This window comes from Notechis scutatus, chromosome 1 (assembly GCF_049901735.1).
Source record: "Notechis scutatus isolate UNSWTSFEM ecotype Mainland chromosome 1, rNotScu1.2, whole genome shotgun sequence".
Classification (NCBI taxonomy): Eukaryota; Metazoa; Chordata; class Lepidosauria; order Squamata; family Elapidae; genus Notechis; species Notechis scutatus.
The window spans coordinates 325,893,818-325,916,935 of record NC_142009.1 but is presented as its reverse complement, the minus strand read 5'-3'; the positions used below and the strand labels follow the sequence as shown (position 1 = coordinate 325,916,935).

Sequence of the window (23,118 nt, the reverse complement as noted above, 5' to 3'; positions counted from 1 at the left end):
AAGCCTGTCTATTGTTTGCCCCTCCTCTTCATTTCATGATTTCTATCGTTGTTCAAAATGTATTTAGATCAACTTTAAGAACCAGATTTAAAGTAATCTCCCTATTCTGCCAACATCTGTAGTCAAATCCAATAAAATAAACACAATGCAAAATAAAATTACAAATGCAAAAAGAACATTGTCAATGGAAAAGGAACATTACAAATAAAAAAAGATCATTACAAATGAACGAAAGGATAGTGATCATACTACAGTAGACTCCCAACACTTAGAAGTGTTTAGTCAGAGAACAAAAGACTAAAATGGGAGCTGGCAACAGTCTTGAAATATGTGAAGACTTAAGAAGAGTGAGAACTATGCCTAGCATGTGAGCTAATCCCTACATTAGGTATATTCATTATCAAAGAGAATCTCCATGCACCGAAGTCTTTTATCGCTACATATCTGAGGACTTTAAGGACAAATCAAAGCACAAGATTATTGCCCTTTTCCCTATCTTGCAGTTCTCAATGAGCTCTATAAAATAGAGTTTTCTGACTCTTGAGCCCAGGACTGACTTAAAATCAGATTGTGTGTTCACGTTCACACACACACACACACACACACACATTCACAGAGCAAATCATTTTGGTTATGGTTAGGAACTTCCTGATGGTATATCCTGTTCAACAGTGGAAATTGCTGCCCCAGGATAGTCAAGCAAGAAAGCATAAATGGCCATGGAGGACCTATGATCTTCCATCTCTATGTGTGCTAGAACAGGCCAGCATCATCCAAAAACTACCTACCGTTTGGGTGTTACAACTATTTTTTTTATATCACAGAATCTATTTTGGAAGGAGGAAAACTTCCACTTTGGAAGGGGAGATGAGATACCATGTTTCTCCCTCACTCTGAGATCCGCAGCCTTAGCCCCCTTTCCTGAGGGTCTGACCCCTGGGAAAACGGCAGAAACCCCCTCTGCTCTCCCTTTTCCCAACTCTGTGGCTGCCCTGCTGCCACCAGTTCTCCTTTCCCCCTCCCCTCTGACACTGCTGCTCCCACCTTGGATTGAAACCTTGTCCATGCTATTTAACCACACCGCTGGCCCTGTGCGCCTGTGCAGACTGACACTTTCCACGCACCTTTCCTGCCTTTCCTTTTGGCCTTTGCTGCATGTGAAGCTCCTTTGTGGAGGAAGCCTGTTTGAACAAGGAGCTGATCTCCTGCTTCTGGGGTGGGTGGGGCTGGAGCTGGGGGTGGGTGGGGGGTAGAACACCTGCAAAGGGGAAGGTCCTGCTGACTGTGATGGAAAAGTAAGGTTGATGCTGTTGTTTGGTTCATGGCCCAGAAGCAAACCACTTAGAGTCTACTAAGATTTGGGGCCATATACAGTATATAACGATGAAGAAAGAGTGGGGGGGGAGAGGAGAGAGGGAGAAAAAGATAGAATGGATGGATAGATAGATAGATAGATAGATGATAGAGATAGATAGACAGACAGACAGACAGACAGACAGACAGACAGACAGACAGACAGACAGACAGATACTCAGGCAGACAGGCAAACATAGACAGAAAGATAGAAAATATTTGTAGCTCAGAATTGGGGGTGCTTAATGGTTGGTTGGTTGGTTGACTGGTTGGTTGGTTGGTTGACTGGTTGGTTGGTTGGTTGATTGGTTGGTTGGTTGGTTGATTGGCTGGCTGGCTGGCTGGCTGGCTGGTGTATGGGAGGATGGGTGGGTGAGTGGATGGATGGATGGAAACCAGGAGATTACCTTAGTCATGGAAGCAGGCTGGGTGATACTGAGCTACTCACGCTTTCTCAGCCCACAATATCAGGCTTGGGTGGTAAGTCAGGTGGTCAGTTTCTGCCACAGCTAATGTTCAGTATCATCATTCCGTTGATCTGAAAAAAACCCAGCAGAATCTACACTTGCAATAAAATACTAGGAAGAAAAAACAGATAGACAGGTACAGTAGATTTTGGGATATTATTATGGCATTTTTAAAAAAAATTGTGAGAGGGGAAGCCTTAACTTGATCGATCTAGTAGAGGGAAGGGCTCATTGTAAAGAGACCCAAAGCCAGAGGTGCCTGTAAAGGAGAACCACTCCAAGGGAATCAGCAGCTCTGAATCCCTACATGGTGTTGATGGACAGGCCCTCCCTGGTCTGGCAAAGACTAATGGTCATCTCTTCTGCTCTTTTCTTGTCTGGCCACTCTGGGACTTCTTGCCCTCCTCCTTTTGCCACACAGGCTCTGGAGTAGACGACCCTGTGGGAGAAGTCTCCGTCCATGTTGAGCTTATCACCCATCCTGGCACCAGCGAACACAAAGTAACGGTCAAAGGTCAGTGATGATCACCAGGAGACCAGTGAATCCCAAGGTAGCAGAAAGCTACACTACCTGGGGCTTCTAGAACCAGTGCATTCTGAATAAATCTTATTCTACCTTTCTTTTCATTTTTGGGAGTCACATCTGCTGGCTTGTTATTATTCTGACATTTTACTTTTATCCACACTGCGCAGAGTCTTCAGGTTGGGGTGGCTTAAAAAATGGAAACTATTGAAAAGTTCATATATAGATGATGACAAATAGGAAAAGAGAATAGAATAGAATAGAATAGAATAGAATAGAATAGAATAGAATAGAATAGAATAGAATAGAATAGAATAGAATAGAAGAGCTGGAAGTGACCTTAGAAATCTTCTAGTCCAACCCACTGCTTAGGCAGGAAACCCTATACCATTTCAGACAAAAGGTTATCCAAAATGCCATAGAGTATAACTTTTTAGCTACAACCAAAATACATAGAACCTCAGTTTGTCAGGGCTATATGAATTTGTTATTGGTTATTAGGGAAGGCAGCACATTACTGTCCTACATTGATGCATTAACGATCTGGATTATTCAATTGGTTTATATTGCAGGGTTCATTTCTACTGGGGAGGGGAGGGATTAGAAATATATACTATCCAGAGTCAAAAAGATGGGTGAACAGAAGAATTTTGTTCTTCTGCTCCTTTTGTGCTTGCAATCTCTATTTTGCCTGTGATTGCATCCAAACACACACATTTGTCTTTGTGAACATTTATTGTGTAGATATGGAAAAAAACAAAGGCAAATGGAAAAATATATATGTCTTAAGTGAGCATAAGAGAAATTGGTTTATCATACAGAGCTGTCATAAAGATGTTTATATCGATAGATACATATGAAACTTTTTGAATAATGCAAGTGGCATGCACTATTTAGGATTTAGGCGATATTAACTCTCTAAAAACAGTTGAATTAACAAAGGTCAAGGTATTAGATCAGAGGTGGTATTCAGCAGGTTCTGACCAATTCTGGAGGACCGGTAGCAGAAATTTTGAATAGTTTGGAGAATCGGCAAATCCCACCTCTGACTGGCCCTGCCTCCATCTATTCTCTGCCTCCCAAGTCCCAGCTGATTGTCTGGGTCTTCTTTTGTTGCCCTGCACAGGAGAACAGAGCTGGAAAGCAGGTTAGTGGGATGGGAAGAGAATGGGATTTTGCAGTAACCTTCTCCTGCCACGCCCACCAAGCAACGCCCACCAAGCAATGCCACACCCACCAAGCCACACCCACAGAACTGGTAGTAAAAAAGTTTGAATCCCACCACTGTATTAGATGCATAGCCAATTGTAGTTTAGAAAATCCAGACTATTACAGATTGTCAGTTCCACACTTCTTCTGCTCTAATAAATGCCACATTATGTCCTTTGCGGTAAGGTCAAACCACACTCATTTCTCCTCTCTCTCCTTTCTGCCTTAGTGGTGGCTGCCAATGATCTCAAGTGGCAAACATCGGGCATCTTCCGGCCTTTCATTGAAGTCAACATCATTGGGCCACATCTCAGTGACAAGAAAAGGAAATTTGCTACCAAGTCCAAGAACAATAGCTGGTCCCCCAAATACAATGAGAGCATCCAGTTGTGAGTGTTTCTGATTTCCCTGTCTTCAATACAGGCAACACTGTTTTTTTCTCTGCAAAATTTGCTCTGGCCTGAGAATTCTATTGGCAAGGAAGGGACATGGTAAAGAAAAGGGACAATTATCCAGTACAGTAATTTCATTCTCCTGCAATTAATGTCTATAGTCCTGTTGCTAGGAAAGAGCAAAGTGGACTATTAGGACAGAGTGATGCCTTGAATTGGATCTGAAAAGGGAGCTGTCAGCCCCGGATCTATCTTGAATCAGATTTGACACTGACAGGGGCTTTGTCACTGTCTCATTAAAACACCTGCATCATTTCCCGAGATCACATATCTACTAGGAAAGCTTCCCCTTCAAACTGAAGCATTAAATCTTAAAAAACAATCTAGTAAAAAGAAAAGTCAACCAAAAGAGCAACATGTAAACAAAAGCAAGTAAAACACCCCCAGGAGCAAAACAAATTAAAGTTTAATTTGTGTGTATTGTTTAATGGACTGCTAAATTGGCAAAATGGATTGCTAAATCGCCCATGCCCACCCAGTCACATGACCACCTAGCCATGCCCACCCAGCCGGTCCGGCCCTCAATAGTTTGCGGGACTGTGAGTTGGCCCACTGTTTAAAAAGTTTGAGGACCCCTTTATTACACAGTCATGCAGAGTATTGAGCCGCGGTGGCGCAGTGGCTAGAATGCAGTACTGCAGGCTACTTCTGAAGACTGCCGGCTGCCTGCAATTTGGCAGTTCGAATGTCACCAGGCTTAAGGTTGACTCAGCCTTTCATCCTTCTGAGGTGGGTAAAATGAGGACAATCTGTTGGGGACAATTGGCTGACTCTCTAAACCGCTTAGAGAGGGCTGTAAAGCACCGTGAAGCAGTATATAAGTCTAAGTGCTATTGCTATTAAAGATGTGCTGTAAAAGAACAGATACTCCTGGACTTAGAGTCACAGCTGGGACTATAATTTCCATTGTTAAGTGAGCCATGCCTTTTATTACTTTTGCCACATTTATTAACGAATTACTGTAATTATTAAGTGAATACTGCTGTGGTTCAGCAAATTCAGCTTCCCGCATTGACTTTGCTTGTTGAAAACTGGCTGGGAATATCACAAATGGCTATCACATGATCCCAGGACCCTGCAACCATTGTAAAATACACGCAATTGCCTTGCTAAGTGCCTGAATTTTGATCACGTGACCATGGGGATGCTGAGGTGACAATAAGCATGGAGACTGGTTGCAAGTCATTTCTTTAAAGTCCCATTGTAACTTTGAACGGTCTCTAAATGTAACTCGAGGACTACCTGTACTTGCTATGGGCTAATCTCTACATGGCAGGTGCAGTTACAAGCTGTTAATGTGAAAGGCGCACCTGCACACAAAAGGAAACTGGGAGGGAAAGCACAATTTCAGGCTCTGCGAGGAAGATGCATTTGCAGCCTTGGCATAAGGAAATGAAATTGCAAGAGGCAACATTGCAGCTTGCATCCATACTGTTGAATGTTGCATCGCAACGCAAGGGCTGGCTGTATATATACAGCATGGATAGAGAATCAAGTACTTAGATACATTACCTAATGGTATATCACAGTGCAACAATCTCAGGCACTAATCAGTTAACAATCTGCATCAACAGGATCTCTGAGTCAATACCTGTAAGAATCAACAGTGTCAATTTCCAAAAGCATGCGCAAAAAACAGACCACGGCAAGGGAGAAGGACATAGAGAGGCAGGTAGAGACAGTTTCCTTTAGTCAAAGTTTATGGGTAAACAGTCTAGAAACTAGCTGGCAACATGAGAGCAAAATGGGGGTCAGCATAGTGGGCCAAGGAGAGCCCTGAGTTAATGTGGCCTCTAGATTTCAACCCATGTCTTTTTCATAAGATGCAGGCCAGGATTTTCAGTTGCAAATGGCCTTATATTTTCCTGGCTTTCCCTCTCCACTTCCTCTTCCAGCACCCTTGGCACTGAGACAGGCCCAGAATGCTACGAGCTGCAAGTCTGCGTCAAAGACTACTGCTTTGCACGGGAAGATCGGACCGTGGGCATCGCCATCCTGCAGCTGAAGGACATCGTGCAGCGGGGCAGCTGTGCTTGCTGGCTGCCGCTGGGCCGGCGCATTCACATGGATGACACGGGCCTAACAGTGCTGCGCATCCTCTCGCAGAGAAACAATGATGAGGTGGCCAAGGAGTTTGTCAAACTGAAGTCAGATACGCGCTCAGCCGAGGAGGGCAGCAGCAGCTAAGACCAATCTGCCTCCCCCTGACTTCCCCCTCCCCCTTGTTCCCTTCCACAGTCTGCTAGAATTACCTTCCCTTCTCTTCCTGGTCCCTTCCCTCTTTTATACAGCCATGTCAAAGCCATAGAGTTTTCGGAGCTGTCCTTTCTGCCCCTCACCCTAGCCCTTCCTGCTCCTCACTCTTTTATTTGGGAGGTTTGCTCCTGCTGCCAAGGATCACACATCACGCATACCTTCTCAAATACATGTGCATTGCCAAATTCCCCCATGAAGCAGAGAGAGGTGAGAGAGCAAAGAGTTTGTTCCTGGAAAGGATCCTAACAAAAATCAAAGATGCTGCTAAATACATTTCGACATAAGCTCCTGCTATCCCCTCTTTCCTGGCACATTTTTGCCTGAGAAGCATCAGAAGCTGCCTTCCATTTAATCAGGGTATTTGTCAACCAACCCAGCATTTCCAGCATGGATTGGCAGCTGCTACCTAAGGCAGATGTTTTTCAACCTTAGTAAGATGACTGGACTTCAAATCCCAGAATTCCCCAGCCGGCATGCCCGGCTGGGGAATTTTGGGAGTTGAAGTTGACCTATCTTAAAGTTGCCAAGGTTGAGAAACATTGCTCTGAGGTCTCAATCATAGAAGAGTATTTCCCACTATATGCTGCCTAATTTGTGAACTGAAAATGCTGGGGATTGAACTAGCAGCCAACTGAAAATAAAATCAAAATCTCTGTGCCAAGTGGAAATAAGGATAAATTACAAATATATAATACTGGGAAAGGTAGCTTTCTTTGTCCTTACCTTATTTCAACAGGGCTAAACAAATACCATCAGAATCTTCCCTGCAATTCTAGCACCAAGTTGCATCAAGATTAGCAGCGTCCCAAAGGCTGATCTGAAGTTCCACCCAAACAATTCACAATTATCAGCCCACCGAGGTAAGGCTAGACTAGAGCATGGCAGCTAGGCATTTCACCATCTTGGGATCTTGGGATGAAACTATTTTGTTGCTGTGGCCTTCAAGGAAGCCCAGCAATCAGATAATATTAGGAATGTAGTCCATCATCTGAAGGGCTATGGCTTCCTTTTTCTGTTCTACTTTCTAGGATATGTATTTTTTCGTTTTCATTTTCCTTCAGTTCCACATTAAGAAGTTCTAGATTTAATTTCAGAAGTGAAGCATGCGCTTTGCTACAGTTGTACAGTTCCATTGCATCGTTTTCCCCTGTCTCACGCACAAACACTTGAGTTACTATTTGTATATGCATTGAAACTCTGCCCCACCCTCAAATCTTTACTGCATCACAATACCGGATGAGGTTTTATCAATGTTCATGAACATCTTCTCTGAGCATTGGTAAAAACACCATATTGCACTCTTGCTACCGTCATGATTATCTCATGATTGACTTCTTTTTGAGGTGTTTGTTAACACATGAACATACAAAAGTAATGCATGGGAGAACAGTGGACAATTAAAAGACTGAACATTGTGATAAGAATGTCAAGAACCTTAGAAGTGCAAACATGGACATGCTACATACCCAATTTTATTTCCATGTGGAAATAAAACCAGGTAATTCAGAATGCCAGAGTACGTGGAAAAATTCAGCCAAGGGCAATTGGTAGGCAACCTTTCTGAAAACTTGGTAACAACAGCATGGAGCATGTGTGCTGACTCAAGAAATCTTATGTTACTCAAGGAAAGGAGCATTTGATCAATGGGATTGACCCTGGCTCCTTTTCCAGTGTGTCATAATTACTGGGTCTATACACATAACACACCTAAGTTAGTTTATTCTTGTGAATGTAGTGGGAATGAGAGAGAGGTATGTGAATGTGGAATGTCCATGCAGTATTTGTTTCAGTACCTATAAGAAGGTAATACTCAAGTAGGACCTTGTAGGTGTGGGACCACAGTATGTAATTTTGGAAAGAATTCAAAGTTCAAGAGCTTCCAGGAGAGAGATGAAGGCAGAACATTAAAGGGAGGAGATATTTTTTTTGGTGGGGGGAAATGAGGTCCATACATACAGAAACAACGTTCTGTAAGAGGGCAGTTGTTTATGGCAGGGGTCTCCAACGTTGGCAACTAGACTTGTGGACTTCAACTCTCAGAATTCCTCAGCCAGCTGGCTGAGGAATTCTGGGAGTTGAAGTCCACAAGTCTTAAAGTTGCCAAGGTTGGAGACCCCTGGTTTATGGAGTTGCTGAGGATGGCCCAGCTTTTGGAAGAGTTAACCAATCATTGTGACTGCCCTCGATCTCCTAATTGATGTCACATCTATAGAGGGCTGCCCTTCTGAAAGCTGCATCAATTCTAACAGCTTGGTCAGTTCTGTCCATATGTTTCTATGGCCCTACAGATCTATGGATTGACTTGATCACCCAGCCCATCAATTGGTGTCATTTGCCAGTTCCTTGCTTAACTGCCCCCACTCCCACCCCATTCCAGTTTGCTCCTCTGCCACTGAAATGAAGCTCATTGTTCTCCTTACTTGTTTGCTACTGAATATGGGATCAACTCTTACCGGTTGGGCAGCTCTAAACCAGTTAGAATAAGATCAACCTGATAACTATCTTGGCTTCCTAGAAAGGTGCCTTACATGAGGCAGATTCTTTTTTTCATTCTGCCCTTACTTATTTGCACCTGATTGGCAGCTCATCCCATGGGATCCTGTTAAAAGCAGACATCAAGAATGGCAACTGGGATCTTCTGCATGTAAAGTAGGTATTCCACCTATGGTCTTTGGTCTCTCCGACAGTTGGAAATTGAAAGATTTCCAAGGAATCTTTGGACATGTAGTGGGCTGTCATTGCTACATTAGAGAACATTCAAGAATGCCCTGAAATAAAGACAGTGATGTCCACCTAAACCTAGAGGAAAGATACATCCCCTCTCCAGAAACCTCATTGTCACCTCTTCCAAACACTGCACAAACTTACTTCCAAGCTTAACTCCTCCCTCTATTAGTCAGAACTCTCTTTTTTTCCCCCATTTGTCCCTCCTCTTTTTCAAAAATGTTTAATTTTTTATGAATTGCTTGGGACCAAAGTATCAGGATTTTGAGTTGAATGTTTACACACAGACATATGCACAATCCACCAGACATACAAATTGCATTTGAAAAAAATTAAAGAGGGAGAAAGCTTAGGCAACCACTGCATCCAGGCAGATAGCTATTGTGGCTAGCAAATCAAAACATGTGGCAAGGTGATGTCATCTCTTCCCTCCTTAACAATTTTTTTTCTGGGGCAAGAGGGCACCAACAAGCAGAAAATGTGTAGGTTACAAACGAAAGTTGTCTGGATTTTCTGCAAAATTCTGTGAACAAGGCAGGACAATCGCACAATAAAAAAAAAAGCCTTGTCTTGAAATCCTCTTAAGACTGCAGGGGAGGCAAAGCAAAAATGTCCATTTCTGTCTCCAGCACACTTTGGCACAAACAAATCTGACACTGTCCCTATCCTGCACAGTGAGATGACAAGAAGCCAAGGGTAGGCATCTCCCTCCATCTTCCCCCCAAACTGGTTCATCCTTCAGTTGTTTCTCTTTGGCATGTAGTTGAAATTAACAACAAAATGGATCAGAATAAATTTAAAATCCCCAAACAATAACATGAAGTTAATTCTATTTGTGTAGCACACATGTTGGAATATGTTTTCATGTTGTCTGTTCTGTACATACATACCTGAAGTGGATTGAGCAATGGTTTTACCAACAATGGATGCATGATAGTGAGATGTTTTGCACTATTTTGAAATTTTGGGGCTCTATACAAATATTTTATTAACTGACATTAAAAAATCAAAAACACATCTCATGGTTGTTATTTTCATTATTTCTGCTTATAACCAGTTCTCTCCCTTTGAATTAAAGTTCAGTCAATACTTTCCACCAAAACTTGCATAAAGTAGGCCAGTGATGGCTAACCTTTTTGTCGTCACGTGCCTGCAGCCATAATGCAATACGCGCACGACCTGCTCCTGCTTAAACCCCCCCCCCGCGCATACGCACATTCCCCCTGCACTCCCCGGGCATGTGCATGCGACCCCCTCACCCCATTTTGGGCCTAGTAGGCCTCCCTGCAGCCTCTTGGGAGCAAAAACAGGGGGGCCATGCCGCATCCCCCAGTGCCCCCTTTTTGCTCCCAGGAGGCTGCAGGGAGGCCTACTAGGCCCAAAACGGGGACTGCGGTGGGGGTGCACCGCCTTCCCATGCGCTCCTCCACACAACCCCGCGCATGCATCTCCTGCATATGCCCCCCCCACATATGCACAACAGAGATCTGAAAATCAGCTGGCTGGCAAGAGGCACGCGCACATGTATGGTGCAGCTGAGCTGAGGCAACAGCTCGCGTGCCCACAGAGAGGGCTCTGCGTGCCACCTCTGGTACATGGGCCATAGGTTTGCCATCACGGATGTAGGCATTGTTATTCCAGATGACAAACAGCTACCACTACTTCAGTGCAGAGAGTGGGTTAATCTGCTAACATACTAGTTTTTAAGTGAACCACCCTCTACACACAATACCCTGCAGACATTAGACTTGATTATGAAGTTACAAAGAACAACTACTCTCATAGAAACATAACCAGCATTGCTTTTTACAATGTAATTCTGGGCTCAATTATGGTCATAAATCAAGGATTACCTATATCCCTTCATTGAGTGCCATGACTTTCTATAGGTAAGATGGTGTACATAATCATTTATATCTATGGAGATTCTCGATCAGATCATGGTTTTCCCAAAGATGATTTTCCAAAAGACTACTGGACTTTCTTGGAGAGGGGCATTCTTGAAAATGTTTTTGCTTCTCATCCGAGAAGTTTCTTCAGTGAAGAAGAACTGAAGTGGATGAAACCTCTTGGATGAAAAGCTAAACGTTTTCAAGGAGAAAAAAAACCAGGAAAATCTTGTTGCCTTTCGGAAAAGCACATTTGAAACAATCATTGATAGTGCAAGGAGCTGTTGGTTCAACTCCTGGTAGATTATTTAAATTCCACAAAGTAACATCCCTACTTTCAAAAGTGATGAAACTGGTTACATAGTCTATCTACCCTTGGGGTTTCTATACTGTATTAAAGAGTCTCAGAGAATCAGCAGGCCAACTTTGTCCAAGATAGTTAAGTTTTTACAAGCAGTGTTGTGATATTCTTGGAAAAGATTATCAAATGCTGTGATGTGTCTATACCTACAAAATCAGAATCATGCAAGCGATAGTATTTCCTGGGACACTGTACAGAAGTAAAAGAAGCAAGATAGGAGAAACATTGATGCCTTTGAACTCAGAACTCCTGAGAATACCGTGGATGGCCAAGAAAGCAAAGCAACCAAACTGAAATTATCTTACTTCAGACACATTGTGCAAAAGACTTGACTCCTGCAGAGGGCTCTCATGCTGGAAAGGGGCAAGGAAAAAGAAGAGGACAACCAACACCGAAGAAGATGGACTCAGTTACCATGGTGATAGAGATACTGTTGGAAGACTTGAGGGACCAGGATGTCATGAAGAAATCTATATCAGGGATGTTCATTTTAAGGTTGAGAAACATTGCCATGGGGCATTGACATTTGCTCCCTTTTGTGCAGGCAACCATACAAATCAGGGATGTCCCATCTTGGCAAATTTAAGACTTGTGGACTTCAACTCCCAGAATTCCCCAGCATGGAGAGCACTTCAATTCTGGGAGTTGAAATCCATAGGTCTTAAATTTGCCAAGATCGGACAACCCTGATTTATATGGTTGCTAGGAGTGTATGCCTACACAAAAGGGAGCAAATGTCAACACCCCATGGCACTGCTTCTCATTCAGAGTACAGTTGGAAGGGTCCTTTGAGGTCATCTAGTCCAGCCCCCTGCTCAAGCAGGAGACCCTATACTATTTCAGACAAGTGACTGTCTCTCCTTTAAAAACCTCCAGTGATGGAGCACCCACAACCTCTGAAGGCAAGTTGTTCCACTGGTTAATTGTTCTCACTGTTAGGAAGTTTCTCCTTCATTCCAGGTTGTTTCTCTCAACCTTGGCAACTTTAAAACGAGTGCCCCAAGCATGCTGACTAGGAAATTCTGAGACTTGAAATCCACACATCAAGAATGTAGCGTTAAATGGGGGGAAAAATATTTCAGAGTCAACCTCCAAATCCAAAAGCGGTATGTAAGTTTGTAAATGGAAAAAAAATATTTATAAAGTTAACCTCTAAATCCAAAAGCCGTGTGTGAGTTTAAAATTTGTAGATCTATCGTCCTTCGATCAGCCTATGAGATGGCAGAGGAGTCGTGGTTTTTTTTTTGTTGTTTTTTTTTGTGCCAATGCGCACGACGTTCTATTTGCTCCATTCACATCGGACTCGTTGACTTCCGGGAGGGGTTTCAGAAAAAAAAGAATACTGTATTTCATTTGAAGCAGCTGCTTCTGGGGAAAAAACATTTCATCCTCTTTTCCTCCAAAATATTTAACAGGAACGAGAGTATATACAGCACGGAGGAAAGGAGCAGCTTTTTTTCTCGTCTCCTCTTCCTGCATGCGTTTGGTTCCGTCCGTCCCTTAGTCCACCCTCGAAGGTGAGTGCGCATGCGCTGCTGAAGAACGCGTGTGAAGGTTCGGTGAGTAGGGTAAAGGGGAGATCTTGCGGTTCCGTGTTGCTATGGAAACAGAACGGGAGGGGGCAGGTGAGCTTCATTCGCTGAGGGACTAATGGAAGAACCGAATATTACCTGTTCTGGAATCTTCTTTCTACAATTTATCCAACTTCAGCTTTCTCAGTTTTCCCCGGCATCTTTGCCCAATTTTACACTGCGTTTGGTTGACCAGACCACCGGTCGCAATTCTTTCCTGTAGCCCACTCTTATTTGTATTCAGTTTACATTCATTTAATACCCATTTAATTGGATTTTACTACATCCGGCTCTTATCCCAAAGGTGCTTTTTTCAGGAGGCATCTGGACTTTCTGGTTTTTCTTTGAAGACGTTTTGCTTCCCATCCAAGAAGCTTCTTCAGCTCTGACTGCATGGCGGGGAATGGAAGGATTTATATTTCCTTGTAGACAGCTGGTCATTGTATTCTTTTAGAGTCGTTGAGGCCACTTGGATATTTATCTGTGTCCTCAGGATCACCTGAGTAGTGCTCCTGGCTCCTGTAGTCCAGGGGTCTTAAATCTTGACAATTTTAAGACTTGTGGACTTCAACTCCCAGAGTTCCTCAGCCAGCAAAGCAAAGCTGGCTGAGGAACTCAGGGAGTTGAAGTCCAGGATTCTTAAAGTTGCCAAGGTTGGAGACCCCTGCTGTAGTCTGCAATTCCCTCCTCTGGAAATCCAAGTCATGGTTGTCCCAAAGGTGCTTTTTCAGGACACAGATAAACCTCCAACACCTCTAAAAGGATGCAAATGACCAGCTGTCTGCAAGGAGTATAAATCCTTCCATTCCCCACTATCCTGTCAGAGCTGAAGAAGCTTCTTGAATGAGAAGCAAAACATTTTCAAAAGAAAAAACAAGAAAGTCCAGTTGCTTCCTGAAAAAGCATCTTTGGGGCAATCGTGACCTGAATGACTGAGAATCTCTACAGTTTCTTGATAATTACTTGTTTCATCTGGCCTACTCAATTCTCACATTCATATACCACATTGGCCACAAACACACCTTAGCTTTTGTTTTTCTTCCAATATTCATTCCCTGAAATGATCCACATACAATCCAACGACTTTCCTATCGGCATTCACATGTCTTAAAATGTCTCCATCCATTTTCCCATCTTTGGTAAATATTCTACCAAGGTACACAAATTCATCTGTTTCCTCTTGTTTTTCAGCATTTATTTGCAACATGCAATTGTTCCCTCCATTTTTCTCAAATATTATCATTTTGGTAAATTACGTTAATGTTCCAATGTATGCTTTTTATTGTATCACACATTGGCTGCAAATTTTGGGGGGTTGCTCGGCTACAACATGGCACTACTGTTCTCAGAGGGCAAATTTCTTAGTGCCAAGAGAAAAAATTAAGCAGCATGTATGAATTTGCATGTAATATCTATATTTTTAATTTGTTAAATTTGGAGAAGATTAGAAAGACTGACAGAGGGCATGAGGAAAATGGATTTGTGCATGCATTTTTTTTATATTTAGCATCTGTGTACAGTTATTGCTCCAGATTGATCATGTACACGTGGACCTTGTCCTGATTTGTAGTGGATTTCTTATGATACTAATTTGCTTTATTGAGCAGTATGCTGTTCTTTTCCATTCTAAAAAAACATACAAGGTCAAATTTGCTTCCAAGATTACATTTATTTAGACATTTTCATTTCCCCCCCTCTATTTAGGTCCTCCAGATTTTTAAAGTCAGCGCTCCTGTCTCTTCAGACCAGCAAAGCAGTAAATAATGGTGAAAGAAAAAGAAGTTGAATTGATTGGCCAGATTCTGGTGAACCCCAAACAATCCTTGAAGGCACGCTTCCGAGCACTTTTCACCTTACGTAATTTGGGGGGTCCAGCTGCTATTGAGTGGATCAGTCGAGCCTTTGAAGATGACTCTGCTCTCCTGAAGCATGAGCTGGCATACTGTCTTGGTCAGATGCAGGACGAGAGGGCCATTCCAGTTCTCATTGATGTGCTCCAGAACACATGTCAGGAACCCATGGTGCGACATGAAGCAGGTGAGAAGCGGAGAACTATTTTCCAGCTAGGTTGAAGATGATTATGGGACTTTGTATTCAGGATGGCACCTTGTTAGGAAGGCTGGTCTACATGAAGCCAGTGAAGGAAATCCTCTGCAGGTTTGGGTTTCCTCTCATCATTTGATCCCAGAGACTGGATCACTTCAGAACAGATGCAACTAACAAAACCTTATAAAAGCAATTGTTGGTCAAGAACAGTGTCAACTGAAATGAGATATTTCAGACAATTCTAAAACCCTCCTAACAAATGATGATTGTGAATCTTGAGTTACTTTCACTGGCTTACTTTTTGTCCTTGTCTGTCCCTGATGACTATTTCAGTTTTCAAAGATGAAAATAGTTAAGATCATAATCAGCAATGTTTCTCAACCTTGGCAACTTTAAGATATGTGTTGAGAAAACTGCCCTGGAGCAGGGATCCCCAGTCTTAGCAATTTTAAGACTAGTGGACTTCAATCCAATGGTGGCTGAGGAATTCTGGGAGTTGAAGTCCACAAGTCTTAAAGTTTCCAAGATTGGAAACCCCTGCCCTAGAACATTTGTGTTTGCTCCCTTTCATGGTGACCTGCTGGCATCTAAGGTCCATTTTAAGGGGGCTGCAGTTAGAACCATCTCAAGGGAGCATCCAATCCTCTCAAATAGAACATGGCATGTCCCAATGTTACCCGGTTTTCTGTGGGAACTCAAAATACAACATTTGAATAGTAGTTACATTGCTTTAAGATAAAAATACTTTTAAATACATGTTGTTTTCACTAGTATTTTAGTATTGATGGGGAAGATTTTAAATACAATATTTTTGTTTTATATACCTCTCTTTTTAGGACAAAAGGCACACAATAATTCCTGTTGGCTAGTATGAGTAAACATTTTTTTCCACACATCTGCATTGTGTTCCTTGCCTTCAGTAGTTAAAATAAATTTGTTTCAATGAGTAATCTTGGTGGATTGTATCTTTACATTATGCTGTCATTGGTTTGAAAATCTATAATTATTCTGATTATATTTTGTGTTTTTTTAATTTAGCAACCTTTGAGTACCAGTTGATTGAAGGATTCAAGATAGTTGTTGCTGTTCTTAACTTTGTGCTGATTGTACATGTCAAAGGATTCTTGCATCACTGACCTGTGTTCATTCTCCTAACTTTCTTCTGTTTTCCATAGGTGAAGCTTTGGGTGCCATTGGAAATCCAAAAGTACTTGATATATTGAAACAATATTCTGAAGATCCTGTTGTTGAGGTGAATATGGGAGTGGAGAAAATCAATAACTCCTATAAAAGAGTCCCTGTAGATTTTACTCCATTAGTCATTGCTGACTATAAGGGGCAGTGTTCATCCCCATTTCCAGGGCCATTGAGCCAGCACTGTCCAAAAAACATTTCCATAGTCATGTGGCCAGCATGACATCACGGTGCTATTACTTTCCCACCAAAGTGATACCTATTTATCCTTCAAAATTGCTGAATTGAAAAATTTGAAAAGTGGTTCCAATGTAGAATAATAAAATGTTTTGAAACATAACTCTTTTTTATTTATTATGTTGGTGTTGACTCATAATAACCATCCTGTCTAGGATTGTCTATGGAGATTTTCTCTCATCCAGGTCATGGTTTTCCCAAAGATGCTTTTTTTCAAAAGGCAACTGGACTTTTTGGTTTTTCTTTGAAGATGTTTCGCTTCTCATCCAAGAAGCTGGAGCCGGAGTTGAAAAAGCTTCTTGGATGAGAAGCGAAACGTCTTCAAAGAAAAAACAGAAAGTCCAGTTGCCTCTTGAAAAAGCACTTTTGGGATTTTTTCAGGATTATGTGTCCCCATCCTGGCCCTTCAGATCTTCTCACCCATCCATTGTTGGAATTTCAGTCCATCTACTTTGCCACTGTTTGTTCTCTTTTTCTCTTTTCTTCCACATTTTCCAGAAATACAGACATCTCAAAGGACCTGAGTCTTCATAATTTGAATCTAAATATTTGAGCCTTGAGTGAGAGCTCTGGATTGATTTGTTCTATGATCCTCCCCACCCACCCCCCAACTCCTTTGGCTATTCGTGGTATTCTTAAAACTGTTACAAAAATGAGAAAGAATTTTGTCTTTTAAAAACATAAATTATTTTGGAATATCCTGTTTAATTTTAGATATATTATTTATTAATACTTTTTAATCCTACATTTAGGGGAAAGTTGTAAAGCTTTTACCTCCTACTTTGTCTTTGTCATTAATTTGAAAGCATTGACAACTAGCTTGCAACTCTACAATTAGCACCCTAGTCCTTGTCTTTCCATAAAGACTTCTGAATCATGGCAAAAACTGGCCTCACATGTCCATCTGCTCTCCTGTGTAGGTAGCGGAGACATGTCAGCTGGCTGTGAAGAGGCTGGAATGGTTTCAGGGGCACAAGGCAAACTCTACTGTCAACCCTTACTGCTCTGTGGATCCAGCACCTCCCGCTGAGGAGAAGGATGTGGGGAAGCTGAGGCTCGCCCTGCTGGATGAGTCACGATCACTCTTTGAGCGCTATCAAGCTATGTTTGCGTTACGGAACACTGGAGGGGAAACTGCTGTTCTGGCACTTGCTGATGGTAAGCAGTAGACTTTCTAAGCCTGGCTTAAGAATCTGGGGCAGAAATTTTTTTTCCAAGCTGTGATTTTCTTTGAAGGGATGGAGCATAAAGTCCATTTTCCAAAATGCATCATGAATGAATCAAATGCTGAATACACCCAATTTCACTGGGCCATTTTTGAAATATGTTTTTTTAGTTGGAGATTCTAATGTGCCGCTCTTAGGGCAGTGCATCCCAAACCTGGGTAAGTTACCTAAAACTGGGTAAAAGCGACTTTTTCTTTGGGTGATGACACATGAACCCACAATCACAACAGGAATACTTAAATTTCCTTAAAGCAGTGGTTTTCAACCTTTTCTTCACCATAGACCCCATTTAAATACCCTTTGTGGCCATAGGCCAAATGCCATGCACTACCAAAACTTAATTCAAGATTGAAATCATCCCCTGTCACAACATTGTGACCACCAGGGGCTTGCGGATCACAAGTTGAAAACCATTGCCTTAAAAATGTTTTAAGTGTGTTGGGTGAAAAGGACTGTCTGATTTGTGGCTTTGGCTAAAGAAGGAAAAGTTTAAAAACCACTTTCTATGGGCATTTCTTCACTAGTGCCTAAGATCAACTTCTAGAGTCAATGACACAATATAATATCAAAATAACAGTATTGAGGGTGGACTTTATATCTTTCCAAGTATGGCTGAGTGATCTTAGGAAGACTCTTTAAATCGTAATTGGAGAAATGGCCTAAAGGATATGCTAATAGGAGCAGGCAAACAATTTTTATTCCCCCTCACCCATTTTATTTGAAATATAATAATGAGAAATTAATGGTACTACAAATTCATTATGGTTTGATGTATAACGGTAATGTCATTTGCAAATTATGACAAATTTCAGGAATTTTTGCAGCTAAATGCAGCCTCCCTTAAACAGACTGATGAGTTTTTTTTTAGTTTTTTTTACCTTTTTGTGGCAGGGGACAAGGTACAACTCTGAAGAAGCCTGTTTGTTCTATGTAGCAGATATTTTAAGCAGCCCAGTTTTCTTTCGTGCTGTTATCTGGAGTAAGACCTCAATAGATCCTAATTCCGAGTAAACATTCAGAGGCTTAGCTATTTGGAAGTGTACATCCGGTTCTTTATTTGGAATTTCACTTCCGTCCAACATCCTCAAAATCCATCTTGACCCTATCTCCAGTCCAGGGTGGGATTCCCACTCAGCAGACTTAGTTCCCTACAGCCCTTTCTGGTTCTTGGAAAAAGACTATGACTCAGTGACTGAACCTGGTCAAACTCCAAACCTTCCTCAGCCGTTCATGGCTCAGACATGGGTCTTCAAGTTCAGTGTAATTGGCTCATCACCCTTCTATGGGAGAGTTGAGAAATAGCTAAAGAGAGTTGCAAGTGTAGGACTTACCTCCTCCTTAGATATACTGTATATTTATACCCGTGTGACCTTTTCAATTAAAAACCAACAGTGTACCATCATTTGTTGTCAGAGCATGTTTAGATTTAGTGGGTCTTGGGTCTTTGATATCTCCAGTGGAGAGGATCCAATCCCAGATGTTGAAATGGAAGCTGTGGGGATCCTTCCTCTGCCCAGTTGGAGAGGTGGATTTGATTTCTGAGGGAGGAAGCACCTCCTCCTTCAAGGAAATAAGATTTCCCACAAAAATTCACTGGTTTTATGCACCCAGGGGCCACCTCAAAGGAACACTTAAAAGTTTTTCTTCTCCTGTATCCCTGATTTGCTGCCATCAGAACAGCCAATCCTGAGATATTGTGGTGGAACATTGACGGTGGGATGAATGCAGGAGGGAGGGGCTCTTTCCCAGGGAGCTAAGAGGCAGTTCAGCATTGGGTCCTTGGTTTGCAGAAAGAGCCCCAGAAGGGATCATGCCTAAAACTGTCATAGTATTTACCGGATACAAATAGTCCTTGACTTATGACCACAACAGAGTCTAAAATTTCTGTTGTTAAGTGAGTTGTTTCCCCACAGTTGTTAAGCAAATCATTGCAGTTAAGTTAGTAACACAATTGTAAAGCGAATCCGGCTTCCCTGTTGACTTTGCTTGTCACAAAAAGTGATTAAGTGACCCCGGGAGACTCTAACTGTCATAAATACGAGTTGCCAAGCATCCAAATTTTGAACATGTGACCCTGGGGATGCTGCAATGTGAAAAATGGCCATATATGGCTTTTTTTCAGTGCTGTTGTAACTTGGAACAGTCACTAAACAAAAGGCTGCAAATAAATAATTAAAATAATATTAAAAATAATAAAGCAATAAAGAAACTACTCTGAGCAATTAAGCCTTCTTGGTTCCTTGGGCCTGACTTTAATCTTGCCAGACTCAAGCACAGGCTGCATAACCATCCGATGGCACTCAGTGCTGATCTGCCTCTTAGCTCCCTTGGAAACAGCCCCTCCCTCCTGCATTCCAGTGTCAGGTTCCACCAACTCAGGGCTACCAAGCAGGTTCTCTTCTCCCCTCTTAGTCCAAGTGACTTCTCTCTTTCCCCAGGCCTCCAGGCTGGCAGCGCCCTCTTCCGCCATGAGATTGCCTTTGTACTGGGCCAGATGCAGCAGGAGGCCAGCATTCCACAGCTGATGGCATCTTTGGAGAACGTGGCAGAGAATCCCATGGTGCGCCACGAGTGCGCTGAGGCGTTGGGCTCCATTGCTAAGGAGTCCTGCCTGACCACCCTGGAGGCGTTTGCCAAGGATGAAGAGCGGGTAGTCCGGGAGAGCTGCGAGGTGGCGCTGGACATGTACGATTATGAGAACAGCACTGACTTCCAGTATGCTGACAGTCTGAGCAAGCTGAAGGCCTTCAGCTGAAGAAGCAGGACTTCTCTCAGCTGCCCCCCCCCCCCCATGCTTTTATTGGCCATTTGAGTGTCATTTGTTGTCTCTGGTTTCCATAAGAGTGCTGGAAGGAGACCATGTGGACAAAACCTTCCTGCCTCCGTCATTAATTAATTTATTTTTCTTTTGCTGTACTTGGTGGAGGGGATACCACAGCTGTTATCAAGGACTTTGAATTACGTTGGTGAAAACTAGTTGCCATTTTTATTAGCTACCCTTAAAAGAACTCTTCCTCACCCTATGAGCTGGCCCCACACAACTTGTAAAGCACCAAGACAAATGAAGCTCCCTTCTGTCTCAGGTGAATCATAGAATCATAGAGTTGGAAGCAACCTTGGAGGTCTTCTAGTCCAGTGGTCGCCAACCAGTAGTCCGCAAGAAAATTTTGGTGGTCCACAGAGAAATGTCACCCCAAAAGCAATTAATCCAGGCTGCGCGGGAACACAAGGCTGCGCCGCCCACATGGCCCACAGGAACACAAGGCTTGCATCCCTTGCATTGCAAACACAAGGTAGTAGAGGGGGGGAAGGGCAGAGGGGGGAACTTGCCCCAATCGCCCCACACACCTCACCTGGTCACCGGGCTGCTTCTTTCCGCTTCTTTCTTCTGCTTTTGGTTGCATGCAAGGAAAGCAGCAAAAGTCTGTCTTTCTCTTCCCCAAACTCTGCCAGAAATGAGTCTTTGGAACTCTGCAAGGCTTCCTCCTCCAAGAGGCTGTGCTGGTGCGATAAGTCTCACAAAGACTCATTTCTGGTGGAATTTGGGGGAGAGAAAGAAAGGCTTATGCTGCTTTCCTTGCAGGAAGCCAAAAGTCTCTCTCTCTCTCCACCTGAGAATGGAGCTGGAGACAATATCCTGCGATCCCAAAGAGAATGATCGATCAGTAGGAAAATGGGGTGGGGAATGTTCCTGCAGACTTTTTTGGGGATTTTTCCCAGTGTCTCTGGTCCATGGGATTTAAAATTATCAGTTTGGTGGTCCCTAAGGTCCAAAAGGTTGGCAACCTCTGTTCTAGTCCAACCCCCTGCCCCAGGCAGAATCCTTAATCTATGCTGGACAAACAGTTGTCAAATCTTTTCTTGAAAACCACCAGCGATGGAGCACCAACAACAAGCAAGCTGTTCCATTGACTAATAGTTCTGCGAGGAACTTTCTCCTTAGTTCCACTGACTAGTTCTGTTGATCCAGTTATTGCGGAAATAAACAGGTAGCAACAACCAGGGAGAGATTGTTCTTCAAGTAACACGATCCCAAACTACTATGAAGGGCTTTAAAGGTGACAACCAGCACCTTGAATTACACCCAGCAGCACACTGGCAACCAATAGAGCTCACCAATAGTGGTGTTACATGTGCCAAACAAGCATCACCCTTTACAGCCTGCACTGCTATGTTCTGTACCAGTTGAAGCTTGGGAATGCTCTTCAAGGGTAGCCCCATGTAGAGTGCATTGCAGTAATGCTTATTGGATTTATCCGTATTGTTGCAGAATAAGATACTAGGTTAGAAATTGAACTTTCAAATTTAGAGCAAGGCTTTTCTGTTCCACTGCACAAGGTAAAATATTTTCTCCTGAGATCTACTTGGGCATTGGGCAAAACTTCAGGGAATTAAGATCCATGACAGAACTATTTTTCTTAAATTCAGTTCCTGTGGGGATGGAAGTTTCACTTACAATTACAAGGGAAGGGGAGGGGTTTTCCTGCATCTCATTTATTTCTTCAGATATTCATTTGGAGCTGTAAGTTAATTTACCATTTTAGTGGGCTTTGAATTTATTTTTACTAAGCAAAGATAAAAATCTTATGTTCTTTAAATGGGCTAATCACACACACACACACCTAATTCTTGAGATGAATTTCACTGGTTTTACTGGTTTTACTCCTTAATTTGACACTCCGACTGCCTAACCTTTGGCAAGACTGCATATAGTCAAAATTGGAATTGGCAGAAGCAACCCAGTGCTTTCAGTTAAGTAGATTAGATCTTCAAGATCAAACTAATGGGAACACAATGGATTTCATCTGTTAGCAGGGCATGGAAAATATGGCCTTTAGCTGCATGACATGTGAGCTGATAAAACTTCAAAGGAGGAGATAAGCTAAATGACTTTCCCACTAGCCTTGAGTGGGACAGATGGACTATGGAAGATTTGGAGGGGTGATTTTGCTCCTTGAATGGACTAATCTTTCGTTTTAGAGTTGTTTTGTATTTATTGTTTTAAATTTGAAAAGGCATCCAGAGTTGATTGTAGCCTATAATTTAGTTCAGGATCCACCAAACTTGGCAACTTTAAGACTTGTGGACTTCAACTTCCAGAATTCCTCAGCCAGCTATGCTGGCTGGAGAATTCTGGGAGTTGAAGTCCACAAGTCTTAAAGTTGCCAAGCTTGGAGACCTCTGAATTAGTTGATAAATGCATCAAAATCGGGTGGGATAGGACAGGGTTAACTACCGGGCGGTATTTACCAGCTTCCCTGCCTGCTGTGAGCCACAAGCCTGTAAATCATCATTAGCAACACTGAGTGCAGAGAAGCAACCTTTGAAACAGCCCTCTTTTCTTGTTTTTTTAACGAGCTGTGCATAGTTCACAGCTGAAGTTGAAAAATCAGGAAATAAAGATCAGGTAAGAGCCCGGGTGGGTGGGCAAAAACATCAGCAGACATAGAACCAGTTCTATGTCTGCTGCTCTTCAGAGCTACCTGTTCTACAGAGGTGGACAGAACCGGTAGAAACCCACCCCTGATCAAACTCTTTTTGCTTACTGTACAGATATGCAGGGATTCATGGACCATTTATAACAAAGTGAGAAGCAGCTCAATGCCATCA

The 23,118-nt window shown here is 42.6% G+C and overlaps 2 protein-coding genes across 4 annotated transcripts in view; both read left to right on the top strand.

The window, feature by feature from the left end:
• UNC13A (unc-13 homolog A) overlaps positions 1-9,997 on the top strand; it is a 126,931-nt gene extending 116,934 nt beyond the window's left edge. Inside the window, exons 42-44 of the mRNA XM_087952620.1 lie at positions 2,242-2,334; positions 3,782-3,941; positions 5,900-9,997. Of these exons, the coding sequence (XP_087808746.1) occupies positions 2,242-2,334; positions 3,782-3,941; positions 5,900-6,191 (545 nt within the window). The 3' untranslated portion in view covers positions 6,192-9,997. The remainder of the gene's footprint in view (positions 1-2,241; positions 2,335-3,781; positions 3,942-5,899) is intronic.
• A 2,465-nt stretch (positions 9,998-12,462) lies between these two features.
• DOHH (deoxyhypusine hydroxylase) lies at positions 12,463-20,481 on the top strand. 3 transcript variants are annotated; one of them, XM_026681085.2, is made up of 5 exons: positions 12,463-12,793; positions 14,510-14,842; positions 16,027-16,103; positions 17,203-17,440; positions 19,947-20,481. In XM_026681085.2, the coding sequence occupies exons 2-5, from the start codon at positions 14,569-14,571 to the stop codon at positions 20,261-20,263; spliced, it is 906 nt and encodes a 301-aa protein (XP_026536870.2). In that variant the 5' UTR covers positions 12,463-12,793; positions 14,510-14,568; the 3' UTR covers positions 20,264-20,481. The 3 variants fall into 3 exon arrangements, with proteins under 3 accessions (XP_026536870.2, XP_026536871.2, XP_026536869.2); XM_026681086.2 differs by having other exon boundaries at positions 12,471-12,751; XM_026681084.2 differs by having other exon boundaries at positions 12,766-12,859.
• Positions 20,482-23,118: the final 2,637 nt, after the last annotated feature.

Excerpts from the sequence above, each read along its gene's own strand:
- DOHH (XM_026681085.2), top strand. The coding sequence starts at position 14,569 with ATGGTGAAAGAAAAAGAAGTTGAATTGATTGGCCAGATTCTGGTGAAC. Across the intron at positions 16,104-17,202 it reads CTGAAGATCCTGTTGTTGAG|GTAGCGGAGACATGTCAGCT; the intron begins GTGAATATGGGA and ends TCTCCTGTGTAG. Across the intron at positions 17,441-19,946 it reads TGTTCTGGCACTTGCTGATG|GCCTCCAGGCTGGCAGCGCC; the intron begins GTAAGCAGTAGA and ends CTCTTTCCCCAG.